Source organism: Chrysemys picta, chromosome 3 (assembly GCF_011386835.1).
Source record: "Chrysemys picta bellii isolate R12L10 chromosome 3, ASM1138683v2, whole genome shotgun sequence".
Classification (NCBI taxonomy): Eukaryota; Metazoa; Chordata; order Testudines; family Emydidae; genus Chrysemys; species Chrysemys picta.
In genome coordinates, this window is record NC_088793.1 from 497,690 (window position 1) to 513,426 (window position 15,737).

Sequence of the window (15,737 nt, forward strand, 5' to 3'; positions counted from 1 at the left end):
GCTGGGGACACTGCATTGCAAGAGGACAGGGTGCTGGGCGCAGTGCAGGGGGTGCATTGCAGGGGTAAAGGGGAGAGGCGGGGGCTGGGGACACTGCATTGCAGGGGGACAGGGGGCTGGGGCAGTGCAGGGGGTGCATTGCAGGGGTAAAGGGGAGAGGCGGGGGCTGGGGACACTGCATTGCAAGGGGACAGGGGGCTGGGAGCGGTGCAGGGGATGCATTGCAGGGGTAAAGGGGAGAGGCGGGGGGCTGGGGCCACTGCATTGCAGGGGGACGGGGGGCTGGGGCAGTGCAGGGGGTGCATTGCAGGGGTAAAGGGGAGAGGCTGGGGACACTGCATTGCAAGAGGACAGGGTGCTGGGCACAGTGCAGGGGGTGCATTGCAGGGATAAAGGGGAGAGGCGGGGGCTGGGGACACTGCATTGCAAGAGGACAGGGTGCTGGGCGCAGTGCAGGGGATGCATTGCAGGGGTAAAGGGGAGAGGCGGGGGGCTGGGGACACTGCATTGCAGGGGGACAGGGGGCTGGGGCAGTGCAGGGGGTGCATTGCAGGGGTAAAGGGGAGAGGCGGGGGCTGGGGACACTGCATTGCAAGAGGACAGGGGGCTGGGGCAGTGCAGGGGGTGCATTGCAGGGGTAAAGGGGAGAGGCGGGGGGCTGGGGACACTGCATTGCAAGGGGACAGGGGGCTGGGCGCAGTGCAGGGGGTGCATTGCAGGGGTAAAGGGGAGAGGCGGGGGGCTGGGGACACTGCATTGCAGGGGGACAGGGGGCTGGGGCAGTGCAGGGGGTGCATTGCAGGGGTAAAGGGGAGAGGCGGGGGCTGGGGACACTGCATTGCAAGGGGACAGGGGGCTGGGCGCAGTGCTTTGCAGATAGTGCAGGTAGAGGGTCAGTCACTGGTAGGCAGTGCAGGGGGCACTGCGGGACAGGGGTCTGGGGTGCAGTGCAGGGGGAGAGTCCTTAGAAAACCAGTTGTCCAGATACAAAAATGATCAGTGAGGGAGAATCCACCACTACGGTCAGTACATTGTTGTAGGGGTTAATTCCTCTCACTGTTACAAACTTGTGTTTTATTTCCTGTCTGCATTTGTCAAGCTTCAACATCCAGCCACTGGCCCAAGACCTTTCTCTGGTCGGACACTGGGGGCGGGTTGCTGAAGGGAGGGTCACTGGGGCTGTGCAGGGGGTCAGAGCCGTTGTCCCTAGGCATAAGCGGACACAGCGATTCCTTAGGGCCCTGAGCAGTGCAAGGGGGCCCCTTATTCACTTTTTATGTGTTGTGGGGGACCCCAAAAGATCCTTGCTTAGGGCCCTCCATGGGCTAGCACCACCTCTGCCTGGGGTGCATCACACGGAGTGCAGGGGAGGGTCCTTGGGGTCGCTGGGGGCGGTGGTGGTGCAGGGGGTGATTGCAGGGGGAGGGGCGCTGTGGGTCACTGGGGGTGCATTGCAGGGGGAGGGGCACTGTGGGGTAGTGGGGGTGCAGGGAGTGCATTGCAGGGGGAGGGGCATTGGGGCACGGGGTTCATTGCAGGGGTGCAGAGGAATGTCAGTGGGGATTCAGAGGGTGCATTGCAGGGGGAGGGGCGCTGTGGGGCAGTGGGGGTGCAAGGAGTGCATTGCAGGGGGAGGGGCACTGGGGCAGAGGGTGAATTGCAGGGGTGCAGAGGAAGGGGCAGTGGGGGTGCATTGCAGAGGAAGGGGCGGTGGGAGTTCAGAGGGTGCATTGCAGGGAGAGAGGTGCTGTGGGGCAGTGGGGTGCAGGGGGTGCATTGCAGGGGGAGGAGTGCTGTGGGGCAGTGGGGATGCAGGGGGTGCATTGCAGGGGTAGGGGTGCTGTGGGGCAGTGGGGGTGCAGAGGGTGCATTGAAGGGAGAGGGGCGCTGTGGGGCAGTGGGGGTGCATTGCTAGGGGAGGGGCACTGTGGGGTAGTGGGGGTGCAGGGAGTGCATTGCAGGAGGAGGGGCATTGGGGTTCATTGCAGGGGTGCAGAGGAACGTCAGTGGGGATTCAGAGGGTGCATTGCAGGGGGAGGGGCGCTGTGGGGCAGTGGGGGTGCAGGGAGTGCATTGCAGGGGGAGGGGGTGCATTGCAGGGGTGCAGAGGAAGGGGCGGTGGGGGTTCAGAGAGTGCATTGCAGGGGGAGGGGTGGTGTGGGGCAGTGGGGGTGCAGGGAGTGCATTGCCGGGAGAGTTGTGCTGTGGGGCAGTGGGGGTGCAGGGAGTGCATTGCAGGGGGAGGGGGTGCATTGGAGGGGTGCAGAGGAAGGGGCAGTGGGGGTGCATTGCAGGGAGGGGGCGCTGGGGGGCAGTGGGGGGCAGAGGGTGCATTGCAGGGAGGGGGCGCTGTGGGGGAGCAGGGAGTGCATTGGAGGGGTGCAGAGGAAGGGGCGGTGGGGGTTCAGAGGGTGCATTGGAGGGAGGGGGCGCTGTGGGGCAGTGGGGGAGCAGGGAGTGCATTGGAGGGGTGCAGAGGAAGGGGCAGTGGGGGTGCAGGGGGTGCATTGCAGGGAGGGGGCGCTGTGGGGCAGTGGGGGTGCAGGGGGTGCATTGCAGGGAGGGGGCGCTGTGGGGCAGTGGGGGGCAGAGGGTGCATTGCAGGGAGGGGGCGCTGTGGGGGAGCAGGGAGTGCATTGGAGGGGTGCAGAGGAAGGGGCGGTGGGGGTTCAGAGGGTGCATTGGAGGGAGGGGGCGCTGTGGGGCAGTGGGGGAGCAGGGAGTGCATTGGAGGGGGTGCATTGGAGGGGTGCAGAGGAAGGGGCAGTGGGGTGCATTGCAGGGAGGGGGCGCTGTGGGGCAGTGGGGGTGCAGGGGGTGCATTGCAGGGAGGGGGCGCTATGGGGCAGTGGGGGGGCAGAGGGTGCATTGCAGGGAGGGGGCGCTGTGGGGGAGCAGGAGTGCATTGGAGGGGTGCAGAGGAAGGGGCGGTGGGAGTTCAGAGGGTGCATTGGAGGGAGGGGGCGCTGTGGGGCAGTGGGGGAGCAGGGAGTGCATTGGAGGGGGTGCATTGCAGGGGTGCAGAGGAAGGGGCGGTGGGGGTGCAGGGGGTGCATTGCAGGGAGGGGGCGCTGTGGGGCAGTGGGGGAGCAGGGAGTGCATTGGAGGGGTGCAGAGGAAGGGGCAGTGGGGGTTCAGAGGGTGCATTGCAGGGGTGCAGAGGAAGGTCAGTGGGGATTCAGAAGGGTGCATTGCAGGGGGAGGGGTGCAGAGGAAGGGGCGGTGGGGGTTCACAGGGTGCATTGGAGGGAGGGGGCGCTGTGGGGCAGTGTGGGTACAGGGAGTGCATTGGAGGGGTGCAGAGGAAGGGGCGGTGGGGGGCAGGCGGTGCATTGGAGGGGTGCAGAGGAAGGGGCAGTGGGGGTGCAGGGGGTGCATTGCAGGGAGGGGGCGCTGTGGGGCAGTGGGGGGGCAGAGGGTGCATTGCAGGGAGGGGGCGCTGTGGGGGAGTAGGGGAGCAGGGAGTGCATTGGAGGGGTGCAGAGGAAGGGGCAGTGGGGGTTCAGAGGATGCATTGCAGGGAGGGGGCGCTGTGGGGCAGTGGGGGAGCAGGGAGTGCATTGGAGGGGGTGCATTGCAGGGGTGCAGAGGAAGGGCCGGTGGGGGTGCAGGGGGTGCATTGGAGGGAGGGGGCGCTGTGGGGGAGCAGGGGGTGCATTGCAGGGGTGCAGAGGAAGGGGCGGTGGGGGTGCAGGGGGTGCATTGCAGGGAGGGGGCGCTGTGGGGGAGCAGGGGGTGCATTGCAGGGGTGCAGAGGAAGGGGCGGTGGGGGTGCAGGGGGTGCATTGCAGGGAGGGGGCGCTGTGGGGGAGCAGGGGGTGCATTGCAGGGGTGCAGAGGAAGGGGCGGTGGGGGTGCAGGGGGTGCATTGCAGGGAGGGGGCGCTGTGGGGGAGCAGGGAGTGCATTGCAGGGAGGGGGCGCTGTGGGGGCAGTGGGGGTGCAGGGAGTGCATTGCAGGGGGAGGGGGTGCATTGGAGGGGTGCAGAGGAAGGGGCAGTGGGGGTGCAGGGGGTGCATTGCAGGGAGGGGGCGCTGTGGGGCAGTGGGGGAGCAGGGGGTGCATTGCAGGGGTGCAGAGGAAGGGGCGGTGGGGGGCAGGCGGTGCACTGAAGAGGGGGCGGGGGAGGGTCTCTGGGCGAGGGGAGGAGCCGCCATCGCCTCCCTCCGGCACGTGCCGCGCCGCCCAGCGGAAGCAGGGAGCCCGCCCCGGGCCGTACCAAACCCCCGACTGGAGCGAGGTGCCAAGCCGGGCCCCGCCCTCGCAAGCTGGGCGGCTCCCCCCTGCAGGGGCCGCTTGGTACATCCCGGGGCCGAACCCGCCGTTGGTGCGGGGAGGCCCCGCCCACAGTCACCCTCGGGCCGTACCATCCGCCCGCCCATGTCCCCCCCCGGTGGGTGGCGCGGTGGTGCGGCCCGACATGGCGGCGGCGCAGGGGCGCTAGGGGCACGCGGCACTATGCACTTCTCCATCCCCGAGACCGAGAGCCGCGCCGGGGAGGGCGGCGCCGCCTACGTGGTGAGGGGGCGGGGCCTGGCCCGGCTGGGGTCCCGGTCCGGGGGGGTCCTGGTCCGGTCTGATCCGGGGGGTCGTGCTGGGGGGGGTCCCTGTCCGGGCAGGGTGTGTGATGGGGGGGGGCGTGATGGGGGGTCCCTGTCCAGTCCGGGTGTGGGGGGGGTTGATTTGGGGGGGCGTGCTGGGGGGGGGGTCACTGCCCGGGCAGGGTGTGTGATGGGGGGGTCGTGCTGGGGGGTCCCTGTCCAGTCCGGGGGGGGGAGGGTGATCTGGGGGTCCCTGTCCGGGCGGGCGGGTCTGTCCCGGGGTGTGGAGGCGGTTCCCGGGGGGGCTGAGGGCTGGGGGGCTGCTGTCAGTCTGTGTGGGGCCGGCCCTGTGGCTGGGGGCTGCCTGTTCTGCCCCCACTTCCCAGGGTTGTGGTGGGGCCCTTGGTATCGACCCTGCCCTTCCATTGCCCACCGTCCGGCAAACGGCTGCCCCCCAGCCCGGGAGGGGCTGGATCGTGGGCCCCCCAAGCCCTGCAGCAGTGGGGTGACCCGTTGTGCCAGCCGCCTGCCCCAGTGTCCCCTGCGCGTTCCGAGTTAGAAGTTGTTGATACAACCCTTGGATGTTGGGGGTGGGGGGTGACGTACCCACTATGAAACTCCTCCAGAGAGTCCGCACCAGGGAACCGCCCTGCAAGCCCCTGAATGCTGTGTAATGTAGCTGGATGCGAACCAGGGACTCCAGGGAAGCAGTGATCCTGGAGAGGATTTGGGGGTGGGGGTGGATGATCCGTTGAATGTGAGCTGCCTGTGCAATGATGTGACCAAAGCGCCAACGTGATCCTTGGATGCATAAACAGGAATCTCAAGAAGGCGCTGAGCGGTTATTTTACCTGTGTTGTGGGCACTGGTGCAGCCGCTGCTGGAATCCTGTGCCCACAATTCAAGAAGGATGTTGGTGATAAATTGGAGGGGGGTTCAGAGAAGAGCCACAAGAATTAATAAAGGATTAGAAGATATTCCTTATAGTGACAGACTCCAGGAGCGCAAAGAGAAGGTGAAGGGGTGACTTGATCCCCGTCCAAGTACCTACATGGGGAACTAGCAGGTAACAACGGGCTCTTCAGTCTAGCAGAGACAGACAGTACAACACGATCCAGTGGCTGGAAGCTGGAGCTAGACAAAACCAGACTGGACCTGTTTAATGATGAGGGGAGTTACCTGCTGGAACAATTCATCAAGGGCTGTGGTGGGTTCTCCAGCACTGGCAATACTGCAGTCCGGATTGGATGCTTTTTTAAAAGAGCTGCTCTAGGAATTATTTTGGGGAAGTTCTCTGGCTTGTGCTATAGAGGAGGTCAGAGTACAGTCATGGACATGTAAGACTGGAAGGGACCATGATTGGTCATCTGGCCCCATCCCCTGCACTGAGGCAGGACTAAGTATTGTCCAGACCAGTGATCCTCAGACCTCAGTGGTTCAGGAGCCAAATTAGCGACCAACATTCCCCAAAAGAGCCCCAGGAGTGTGAATCCATCGTTTCATTTACTATAGTCCTATATAGTCATATCTTCATTAATGATCTGGAGGATGGTGTGGACTGCACTCTCAGCAAGTTTGCAGATGACACTAAACTGGGAGGAGTGGTAGATACGCTGGAGGGTAGGGATCGGATACAGAGGGACCTAGACAAATTAGAGGATTGGGCCAAAAGAAACCTGATGAGGTTCAACAAGGACAAGTGCAGAGTCCTGCAGTTAGGACGGAAGAATCCCATTCACTGCTACAGACTAGGGACCGAATGGCTAGGTAGCAGTTCTGCAGAAAAGGACCTAGGGGTTACAGTGGACGAGAAACTGGATATGAGTCAACAGTGTGCTCTTGTTGCCAAGAAGGCTAACGGCATTTTGGGCTGTCTAAGTAGGGGCATTGCCAGCAGATCGAGGGACGTGATCATTCCCCTCTATTCAGCATTGGTGAGGCCTCATCTGGAGTACTGTGTCCAGTTTTGGGCCCCACACTACAGGAAGGATGTGGAAAAATTGGAAAGAGTCCAGTGGAGGGCAACAAAATGATTAGGGGTCTGGAGCCACGTGACTTATGAGGAGAGGCTGAGGGAACTGGGATTGTTTAGTCTGCAGAAGAGAAGAACGAGGGGGGATTTGATAGCTGCTTTCAACTACCTGAAAGGGGGGTTCCAAAGAGGATGGATCTAGACTGTTCTCAGTGGTACCAGATGACAGAACAAGGAGCAATGGTCTCAAGTTGCAGTTGGGGAGGCTTAGGTTGGATATTAGGAAAACCTTTTTCACTATGAGGGTAGTGAAACACTGGAATGGGTTACCTAGGGAGGTGGTGGAATCTCCTTCCTTAGAGGTTTTATGGTCAGGCTTGACAAAGCCCTGGCTGGGATGATTTAGTTGGGGATTGGTCCTGCTTTGAGCAGGGGGTTGGACTAGATACCTCCTGGGGTCCCTTCCAGCCCTGAGATTCTATGACGGGGAAATATTTTGTGTGCATGTATATATTATAATATGTTCTCGCAGCAAAATGACTGACCAAATATTATTATTTTATCAGCTACAATTGGTTAATAAAGCACCCTGGTTGGTTAATGACTTAGATGGGTTAATAATTAAATCATACAGTGTTACCAGATTTGCCCGTGGGGGTACGCTCATTTATTAGGGTTACTCTTCTGTGTGTGCATGGGGTTTTTTTTCTGTAATTCTATCAGTGTACTGCTTGTGTCACTTGTGTTCTCATACGGAGCTTTATTTCTCCCTGCTGCAAGTCCCCTCCCAATGGAGCTATCTTGCAGGACCTCGGTTCCCCAGGGCTGGGTTCCTCCAGCCCCAGAATCAGAGGAACACACACACACGTTAGCAGAGCGCGTCTGAGAGGACCAGGTTGGTCAGCACACCCAAGCTGACCCCTTATAGGCCCCTGGACTCAGCAGACTGGGTCGAGCAGCACTTCCGAACTGCCCCCCTCATATGGCCCAGGTTCAGCTCGTCCCTAGCCCCGCTTTCACGTTACAGTTGTTCTGGTCGTAACCCACTGGATGAGCAAACCCCACAGGATTTGTGGGCGCCGCAGGGATCTTTAGCTTAGCTACGAGGAGCGTTGCTGCAGAGTGAATGGGGAAGCCAAAAAACACCCATGCGGGGTGGGGGGAGGGGGAAGGGGAGGGAGCAACCAGCTTAACCATGAAAGTGATTTATTGCCAGGTAGTAACCATACGAGGGGAGCCAAACAAACCAAACAGTGATGATATTAAATCTAACTTACATTTGATGATAGAAGTCAGGTTTAGAAAACTATCACTGATCACACAAGTTGGGGTCAGAAGGCTATACCGAGAGAGAGCGAGAGCTGGGTTCTCACCACTCCGTGAAGCTTGAATCGATCAGTGTCCCAGGGGATGGTGGTAGCTGAGGGTCCTGAATGGGGGAGTCAGGCAGAGCCCCCAGCACGATCAGTCAGGAGAAGATGAAGTCCCAGTGGAACTGATGCAGATTTTGGATCCAGGCATCAGAGAACTTACTTGAGCAGGGATAGGGGTTTTTGTAGGGAAAGAACAATGGTTCAAGGGAGAACACTAGATTTGTGTATGGGTGAACTGATGGCTCAAGGGAGTATGCCAATGTTGTTTTGTTCAGGCTAGACAATAGGAACTGCTCATTCCTGGCTGTGGGCAATGTTCCTTCCAGGGAGCTCACTATGCAATTAGACAGCTTTGCTATTTTGGATCCCAATCAAGGGTTTATTACTAGAATTGGGCTGATCACTGCTGAGCTGGGTGTGTGCAGACGTGGGTTCATTAACATCTGGAGCAGAGATCCCCCATCATGCAGTGCTGCCCTGCTTCTCTGGTCCCAGAGTTCAGTGCGGTTCTTGCCTGGGAATCTCTGTTCTCCATTCTGTATGCTGATGGAGATGCCTCCCTGTCCCATCTTCCATACAAATGAGGCTAGGGGAGTTGCCGTAATCCTGTCACCCTTGTCCAGAGGGGTTTAGTGGGTCTCCCACAGCCTTTTCATTGCTTTTTTTAAAGTCTTTCTTCTGATCAGTTTTGGTTCATGCAGAGGTTTGGGGTGGGGGGTGGTGTCCTTCGTGAGTCAGGCAGGCTGGATACTGTGCCCTGGTTCCCCAAGAACACAGAGCTGACAGGTAACAACAGGGTTCTAATATCCTGCTGGAAAGAGCCACAGGAGACCGATTCAAGAGCCACTTGCGGCTCATAAGCCCCGGTCGGTCTGAGTATTGCTGGGCTAGACCAGGTGTTGGGAGGGTTTTAAGAACAGATTAGATAATGACGGTGACTAGGCAATTTGTTCCCCTGCTTAACCACCCTGACCGCTAGGCAGTGTTTCGTAATGTCCAACCTAACCCGCCCTGGCTGCTAGTGGAGCCCCTTGCTCCTTGTCCTGCTCTCAGTGGTTAAGGAGGACAAATGATCCCCCTCCTCTTTATAACAACCTTTGAAGTATTTGAAAACTGTTACCATGCCCCCCCTCCGTCTTCTCTTCTCCAGACTGAACAGACCCAGGGTTTTCAATCTGCCCTCACAGGGCATGTTTTCCAAACCTTAATTGTTTTTGTTGCTCTTCTCTGGACTTTCTCCAATTTGACCACCTCTTTCCTGAAATGTGGCGCCCAGACCTGGACACCATCCAGCTGAGGCCTTAGCTGATCACAATGGTCCCTTCTGGCCTGGAGTCTAAGAATCGCTGAATGCCCCCCAGCTAGGGCTGCAGTGGGCAAGGGACAAGGTGAGGAGAGAGGTGCTGTCCCGCTCTGACCCTTCCCAAGCCAGGGTGCAGCAGGACTACTGGAAGTGGGTCCCTAGCCCTCGCGGTCACGTGCTGGTAGTGGGCCTTGTGCATGTTCCCAATGGTGCTAAGGGCCAGTGTGTTCCTCTCCTGGGGGTAACTCTCCCTGTGGGACTGAACTGGGCCCAGGGCCCCTGCTGCGGCTCACCCTCCCTCCTTGATCCGCTCTGTCTGTGTCGCAGGCTGCGACAGTGGGATTGTGGGGAAGGTTTGGCAGGCAAAATCCCCTGCCTTGCTCCCCAGCCTGCACTAGCGCTGCTGGTTCGGTGATCACGTCTGTGTTCCCACAGCTCTTCCCTGCTGCAGCCACAGACTCCAGCCTGGCCTTTCCTGCCTCTTGGTCCCTCTGGCCAGGCCTTCGGGGCTTTCATGCCTGATTTTCCTTTGCTCAAAACAAGCCAACGGTGCTGTTGTCCTGGGCTCCTGGTGGGCTGGGAAACTCTTCCCACCCTCTCTTCCTGTGTCTGTTGGCTCCTGGTGGGCTGGGCTGCTGGCCGAAGCATGCACTGGAGTCCTCATCATGCATTGCTGCGGGGCTCTAAGGGCTTTTGGGGGAATAAGACAGTTGGCTGCTTCTCCCACCTCTATAGATCGGAGTTTCCCCAGAGCTGCTGACGCCCACTGGGACACAGACGTTTGTGCACCTCGGCCTCTCCCGTTTACTCCCTGTGGCGTGTCATAGTCTGGTCTCCTGTTTGGTCGTTGTGTTCAGTAGGCGGGTGCTGGGTGGTGGTGGCGGCTTGTGATATACCGGAGGTCAGACCGGATGATCTGGTGGTCCCTGCAGGCCTTAAACTTCACGACCCCTGCCCTAGAGGGTCTTTCTGGATGTGCACTGTGCGCCTCGGTCTCTGTTGTTGGTGCACCCAGCAAGCTGGGAGCACTTGGAGCTTGCGTCCCATCTAAATGGGGGACGTGCTGGGTGCAAAGTGTCGCTTCCACGTTGCTCTGGCCACCGTGGTAACTGTGACATGGGCACCTGGCCTTGAGAGCTGGGCTGAGACCATCCTTGTCGTCTTGTGGGCTGGTAGCACCTGGTGCAGCGTCTGACTCCATCTCCCCTGGAAACTATTAAAAACCGCATACGTGAATCAGTCCCCATTGGCAGGGGTCCCAGGGGCTCCCGTGGGCACTCCCCCTACCAGCTCTAGGGAACAGATTTCATAGATTCATGGGCCCAGACTGAAAAACTGAAATGAGGAGCTGCGGGGTCCCGGAGCTGGGTTCCTCAATCTGGGCTTGGGAGCCTGGCTTCATGCCCTTGTTCCCTTGAAAATCTTGGCCAGGGCCCTTCTGATACACCTCTACCCCAATATAACACGGTCCTCTGGAGCCAAAAAATCTTACCGCGTTCTAGGTGAAACCGCGTTCTATCGAACTTGCTTTGATCCGCGGGAGTGCACAGCCCCCCCCACCGAGCGCTGCTTTACCGCATTATGTCAGAATGTGTGCTATATTGTGTCGCGTTCTATGGGGGTAGAGGTGTACCCAGTCTGACTGCGTGGCTCAGGCCCCACCCAGTGGTCCTGCCTCGAGCCCAGTAGTGTGTGGTTGAACAGGAGCTGATGGTTTCTCCAGTCTCAGACCCCAAGTGACAGGGAACCTTCCATTCAATGGTCGTTTACCTGAACTGTAAATACGTGCACCTTCTTCCCACCTGAATTTTCTAGCTGTAGCTTCCGGTCATTGGCGCACCTTCTGCCTTTGTGTGCTAGATTAAAGAGCTGTCTGCTTTCAGAACCATCCTCCGCACTGAGCTGTCATCAAGTCACCCCTTCACCTTCTCTTTCCTAAGCTAAGGAGACTGAGCTCCTTCTGTCTCTCACTGTAAGGTGGGTTTCCAGCCCTTGACCCATTCCTGTTCTCTTCTCTGAACCCTCTTCAGTTTGTGAGCTTCCTGTACAAAGCGCGTGAAGCCCAGAGCTGGGTCCAGTGCTGCAGTAACGGTCTTACCAATGCAGTATCAGGTAATACCTGCTCCTTGCATGTCCCTGCGTGACAGGAAGGTCCAAGTGCCATGTGGACAAAGTTCCTCGACGCCCCAAACAGGCTGAGCTGTGAACACAGTGTTTCCCGCAGAGAGCCAGGCCCTCAGCTGCATCCTTCCTGTTCGCTGCTCTCACTGGCTTGTATAATCTGTGAGGGTCAGGGCTGGGATCTGCCGTGTCCTGTTGAGAATAGTGCCAAGCTTCTCTGGCCCTTTGGGGCTTTCTCCGGAGAGGGACGAGGATGATCACTTAGCCATGGGAAAGCCGACGTGCTGTGAGGAATCCTGCAATGGGAAAGGTTGGCTTGGCTTGGCTGTTCTCGCGTCATTCCCTGTGGTGGGGGACAGCGCTGGCATGACGATGGCCAGTTGTCACCAGGCCGGGGAAGGCTGACTCACAGTAACAGTGGCAAGGTGGCAGGGCTAGTGGGGTTGGTGGCCTGTCCACGAGACCCCGATAAACGGCAGGGATTCCTAACGCTTCCCGCTCGTAGGAGGCGCTCTCAGAAAGGCGACCATCTTGGATTGAGCCCCCATTTGTGTCTCCCTTACGTGCGCACTTACCCAGTGGGCGAGGCAGAAAGGGGCCGTGCTCGCCAGGATGGCGTCCGGGCTGCTGACGCCCATCACAAGGCTTATGCTCTCTCTCTAAGGGTCAGTGCGGTGCATTGGGGCAGCTCCCCCGGCTGTCCTGCTGACAACATGCGTCTTGTGGGGAGAGCCTGAGGAGCCTGGGGCGTTTGGCTGCTGCTTCTGGAGGGAGGGAGTCCTGAGGTGACACTCAGAAAGGGGACGCTCAGAAAGACGTGCTGCGCATCTGTGCGGTTACCTCCGCTGGGTGTGGGTGGAGACCTGCGTTCTCCTCACACTGCCAGGGCAGTAACCAGGCCTGCTGTGGGGCTGTGTCCCCTGTGGGGCTGGCCAAGAGCGATCCTGTGTAGGGGCATCTCGGGGGTCTCTGACCACCAGGGAGTGTGGCTGTGGCCTGTCCAAGAGGGGCTCAGAGACTGCAGTGGCCAGGCTGCAAGCCCTGGGCTGGGATGCTGGGGAGCGATGGGCCTCGGCTCCTCCAGCCCCTCAGGACGGGAGGAGACAGCCATTGGCATGTTTTACACCCAGCAGCTCTGCGCATGGCTTAGGCGTGAGCCTTCTGCTCGGAGCGTGCAGAGCCATGGGTCGCAGCCCTGCTGGGTTCCTGGCCTGGGGGCAGCGAGGGGCCGCGCCGGGGACTCGGCTGGGTTTAGTTCTGTTTTGGTTGGACTCCACTGGGTTGTTCCCCGTTCGGGGAGGGGCTAAGTCCCTCCTCCGCAAACCTCTTCTCTCCCCCCCATAGCTGCGCTGTCTCAGCCCTGACTGTATCCAGGGAGGGCAGTGCCCCAGAGCTCAGGGAGGGCACCAGAACTGCCCCACCTGTAGCTCCTAGCCTGGCCGGTAGGGGCAGAGCCGCTCGCGCTCTGCGGGCGCTGGGGATAGGGCAGTGTGAAGGCAGGTCCCTCGCTGAGCTTGCTTTGCAGGGGACCTGTCCCTCCCCTCACCCTTTCCCCAGGTTCCCTGGCACTCTCCTCTGTCTGCCACTCCGCAGCTGCTGTGTGTTGTGAGGAGCCGGGCGGGACAGTCCAGCCCTGCCTGGCCTCCACGGGGTCGCTGGTGGGCAGGGAACCTCTACCCCTAGGTGCCTGGCCCCAGGGAGGGAGGGGTTGTGCTGCCTGGCTCTGAGGGGGCGCTGGTGGGCAGGGAACCTCTACCCTTAGGTGCCTGGCCCCAGGGAGGGAGGGGTTGTGCTGCCTGGCTCCACGGGGGCGCTGGTGGGCAGGGAACCTCTACCCCTAGGTGCCTGGCCCCAGGGAGGGAGGGGTTGTGCTGCCTGGCTCCGAGGGGGTGCTGGTGGGCAGGGAACCTCTACCCCTAGGTGCCTGGCCCCAGGGAGGGAGGGGTTGTGCTGCCTGGCTCCACGGGGGCGCTGGTGGGCAGGGAACCTCTACCCCTAGGTGCCTGGCCCCAGTGAGGGAGGGTTTGTGCTGCCTGGCTCCACGGGGGCGCTGGTGGGCAGGGAACCCTCTACCCCTAGGTGCCTGGCCCCAGTGAGGGAGGGGTTGTGCTGCCTGGCTCCACGGGGGCGCTGGTGGGCAGGGAACCCTCTACCCCTAGGTGCCTGGCCCCAGTGAGGGAGGGTTTGTGCTGCCTGGCTCCACGGGGGTGCTGGTGGGCAGGGAACCTCTACCCCTAGGTGCCTGGCCCCAGTGAGGGAGGGGTTGTGCTGCCTGGCTCCATGGGGGCGCTGGTGGGCAGGGAACCCTCTACCCCTAGGTGCCTGGCCCCAGTGAGGGAGGGGTTGTGCTGCCTGGCTCCATGGGGGCGCTGGTGGGCAGGGAACCCTCTACCCCTAGGTGCCTGGCCCCAGGGAGGGAGGGGTTGTGCTGCCTGGCTCTGAGGGGGTGCTGGTGGGCAGGGAACCCGCTACCCCTAGGTGCCTGGCCCCAGGGAGGGAGGGGTTGTGCTGCCTGGCTCCGAGGGGGCGCTGGTGGGCAGGGAACCCTCTACCCTTAGGTGCCTGGCCCCAGTGAGGGAGGGTTTGTGCTGCCTGGCTCCACGGGGGCGCTGGTGGGCAGGGAACCCTCTACCCCTAGGTGCCTGGCCCCAGGGAGGGAGGGGTTGTGCTGCCTGGCTCCGAGGGGGTGCTGGTGGGCAGGGAACCCTCTACCCCTAGGTGCCTGGCCCCAGTGAGGGAGGGTTGTGCTGCCTGGCTCCGAGGGGGCGCTGGTGGGCAGGGAACCCTCTACCCCTAGGTGCCTGGCCCCAGTGAGGGAGGGTTTGTGCTGCCTGGCTCCACGGGGGCGCTGGTGGGCAGGGAACCTCTACCCCTAGGTGCCTGGCCCCAGGGAGGGAGGGGTTGTGCTGCCTGGCTCCGAGGGGGCGCTGGTGGGCAGGGAACCTCTACCCCTAGGTGCCTGGCCCCAGGGAGGGAGGGGTTGTGCTGCCTGGCTCCACGGGGGCGCTGGTGGGCAGGGAACCTCTACCCCTAGGTGCCTGGCCCCAGTGAGGGAGGGTTTGTGCTGCCTGGCTCCATGGGGGCGCTGGTGGGCAGGGAACCCTCTACCCCTAGGTGCCTGGCCCCAGGGAGGGAGGGGTTGTGCTGCCTGGCTCCACGGGGGCGCTGGTGGGCAGGGAACCTCTACCCCTAGGTGCCTGGCCCCAGGGAGGGAGGGGTTGTGCTGCCTGGCTCCACGGGGGCGCTGGTGGGCAGGGAACCTCTACCCCTAGGTGCCTGGCCCCAGGGAGGGAGGGGTTGTGCTGCCTGGCTCCACGGGGGCGCTGGTGGGCAGGGAACCTCTACCCCTAGGTGCCTGGCCCCAGGGAGGGAGGGGTTGTGCTGCCTGGCTCCGAGGGGCCTGGAGCGCACAGCCAGCCCCCAGCTTCCTGTTTTGTTCAGCTGGAGCAGGACCGCCCTCCCAGCTCGGCTGCTCATTGGAGGAGCAGGGCCCTGGAGCTGAGCAGACTGTCTGAGGCAATGGATTTGGCAGCTTCCTGGGCGTCTGCGCCGCTGGGCTGCGGTGTGTGCTCACTCGGGGCTGGTGGCTGAGGGGCTGGCACAGAGCCGTCTCTGACCGCAGGCCGCCACTTAGCAAAGGCCCCCTGGGCTGGGCGGGGGTTGGGAGCTCCCGGAGTGAAGGCAGCGACTACTCTGGTGCTTTGGTCTCTTCCTTGCCTTTCCTGTTTGTGGGGCTGCAGCCCAGAGCGGCGCGACCATCCCCCACGAGGGCTCAGCCTCCGGCTGCGCAGGATTGAAGGGGGGTCCCCAGCTCAGTAGGGGTCACTCAGTGGCACAGCCCGACCCGAACGTAACTAGGAGTGTTGGGTTTGGGGGGGTCGTCTCCTCCTGCCTGTGGGGTCGGCGTGGCTGGGGCTGCGTGCCCTGCTGCTGCCAGCCATTGCCACCTGCCTGCGCTGGGCGTGCTGCAGAGTGTGTGCGCCGGGATGGAGCTCGGTGCATCGCAGGAGCTCCGGGGGTGTGTGTGGGGGTGATTGTGGCCAGTCCCTGCTAGCACAGGCAGCCCCCTCACGTTGTCCTGTTCATAAACTTGCCAAGAGCCGTCTTCAAAGCAGTGGAGCAGGCGAGCTAAGTGGGTCCCAGAGCCTCACTCCGCAGCGCTAGCCTGTGTCCTCGTGGCTGCTTTATCTCTCTCTGTTCTTGGGCCAGCATTGACCTTTAGCGTCAGCAGCTCTTCTCCCTCCCTGGTGTGTAGTGCCCAGCTGGATGTGGAGAGAACAGTCCGATCCCTGCTCAGCCCGTCTTTGGCTAGGCTAAGCCAGGCCAGTCTCCTTTCGCCCGGTCATCCTAGGAGCTCTTCCTCGCACCTGGTCCTGGTCGAGCAGTGGGAGCTCTCACCAGACTTCGTGCTGCAAGGCACCAGCTGC

General features: G+C 61.5%; 1 protein-coding gene across 2 annotated transcripts in view; it reads left to right on the plus strand.

Moving 5' to 3' along the window:
* The first annotated feature begins 4,298 nt into the window (after positions 1-4,298).
* Positions 4,299-15,737, plus strand: part of SNX17 (sorting nexin 17) — a 43,528-nt gene continuing 32,089 nt past the window's right edge. Inside the window, exon 1 of one of the 2 annotated variants that reach the window (XM_065587309.1) lies at positions 4,299-4,518. In XM_065587309.1, coding sequence (XP_065443381.1) covers positions 4,381-4,518 — 138 coding nt within the window. In that variant the 5' untranslated portion in view covers positions 4,299-4,380. The remainder of the gene's footprint in view (positions 4,519-15,737) is intronic. The other variant, XM_065587308.1, reaches the window with a different exon arrangement.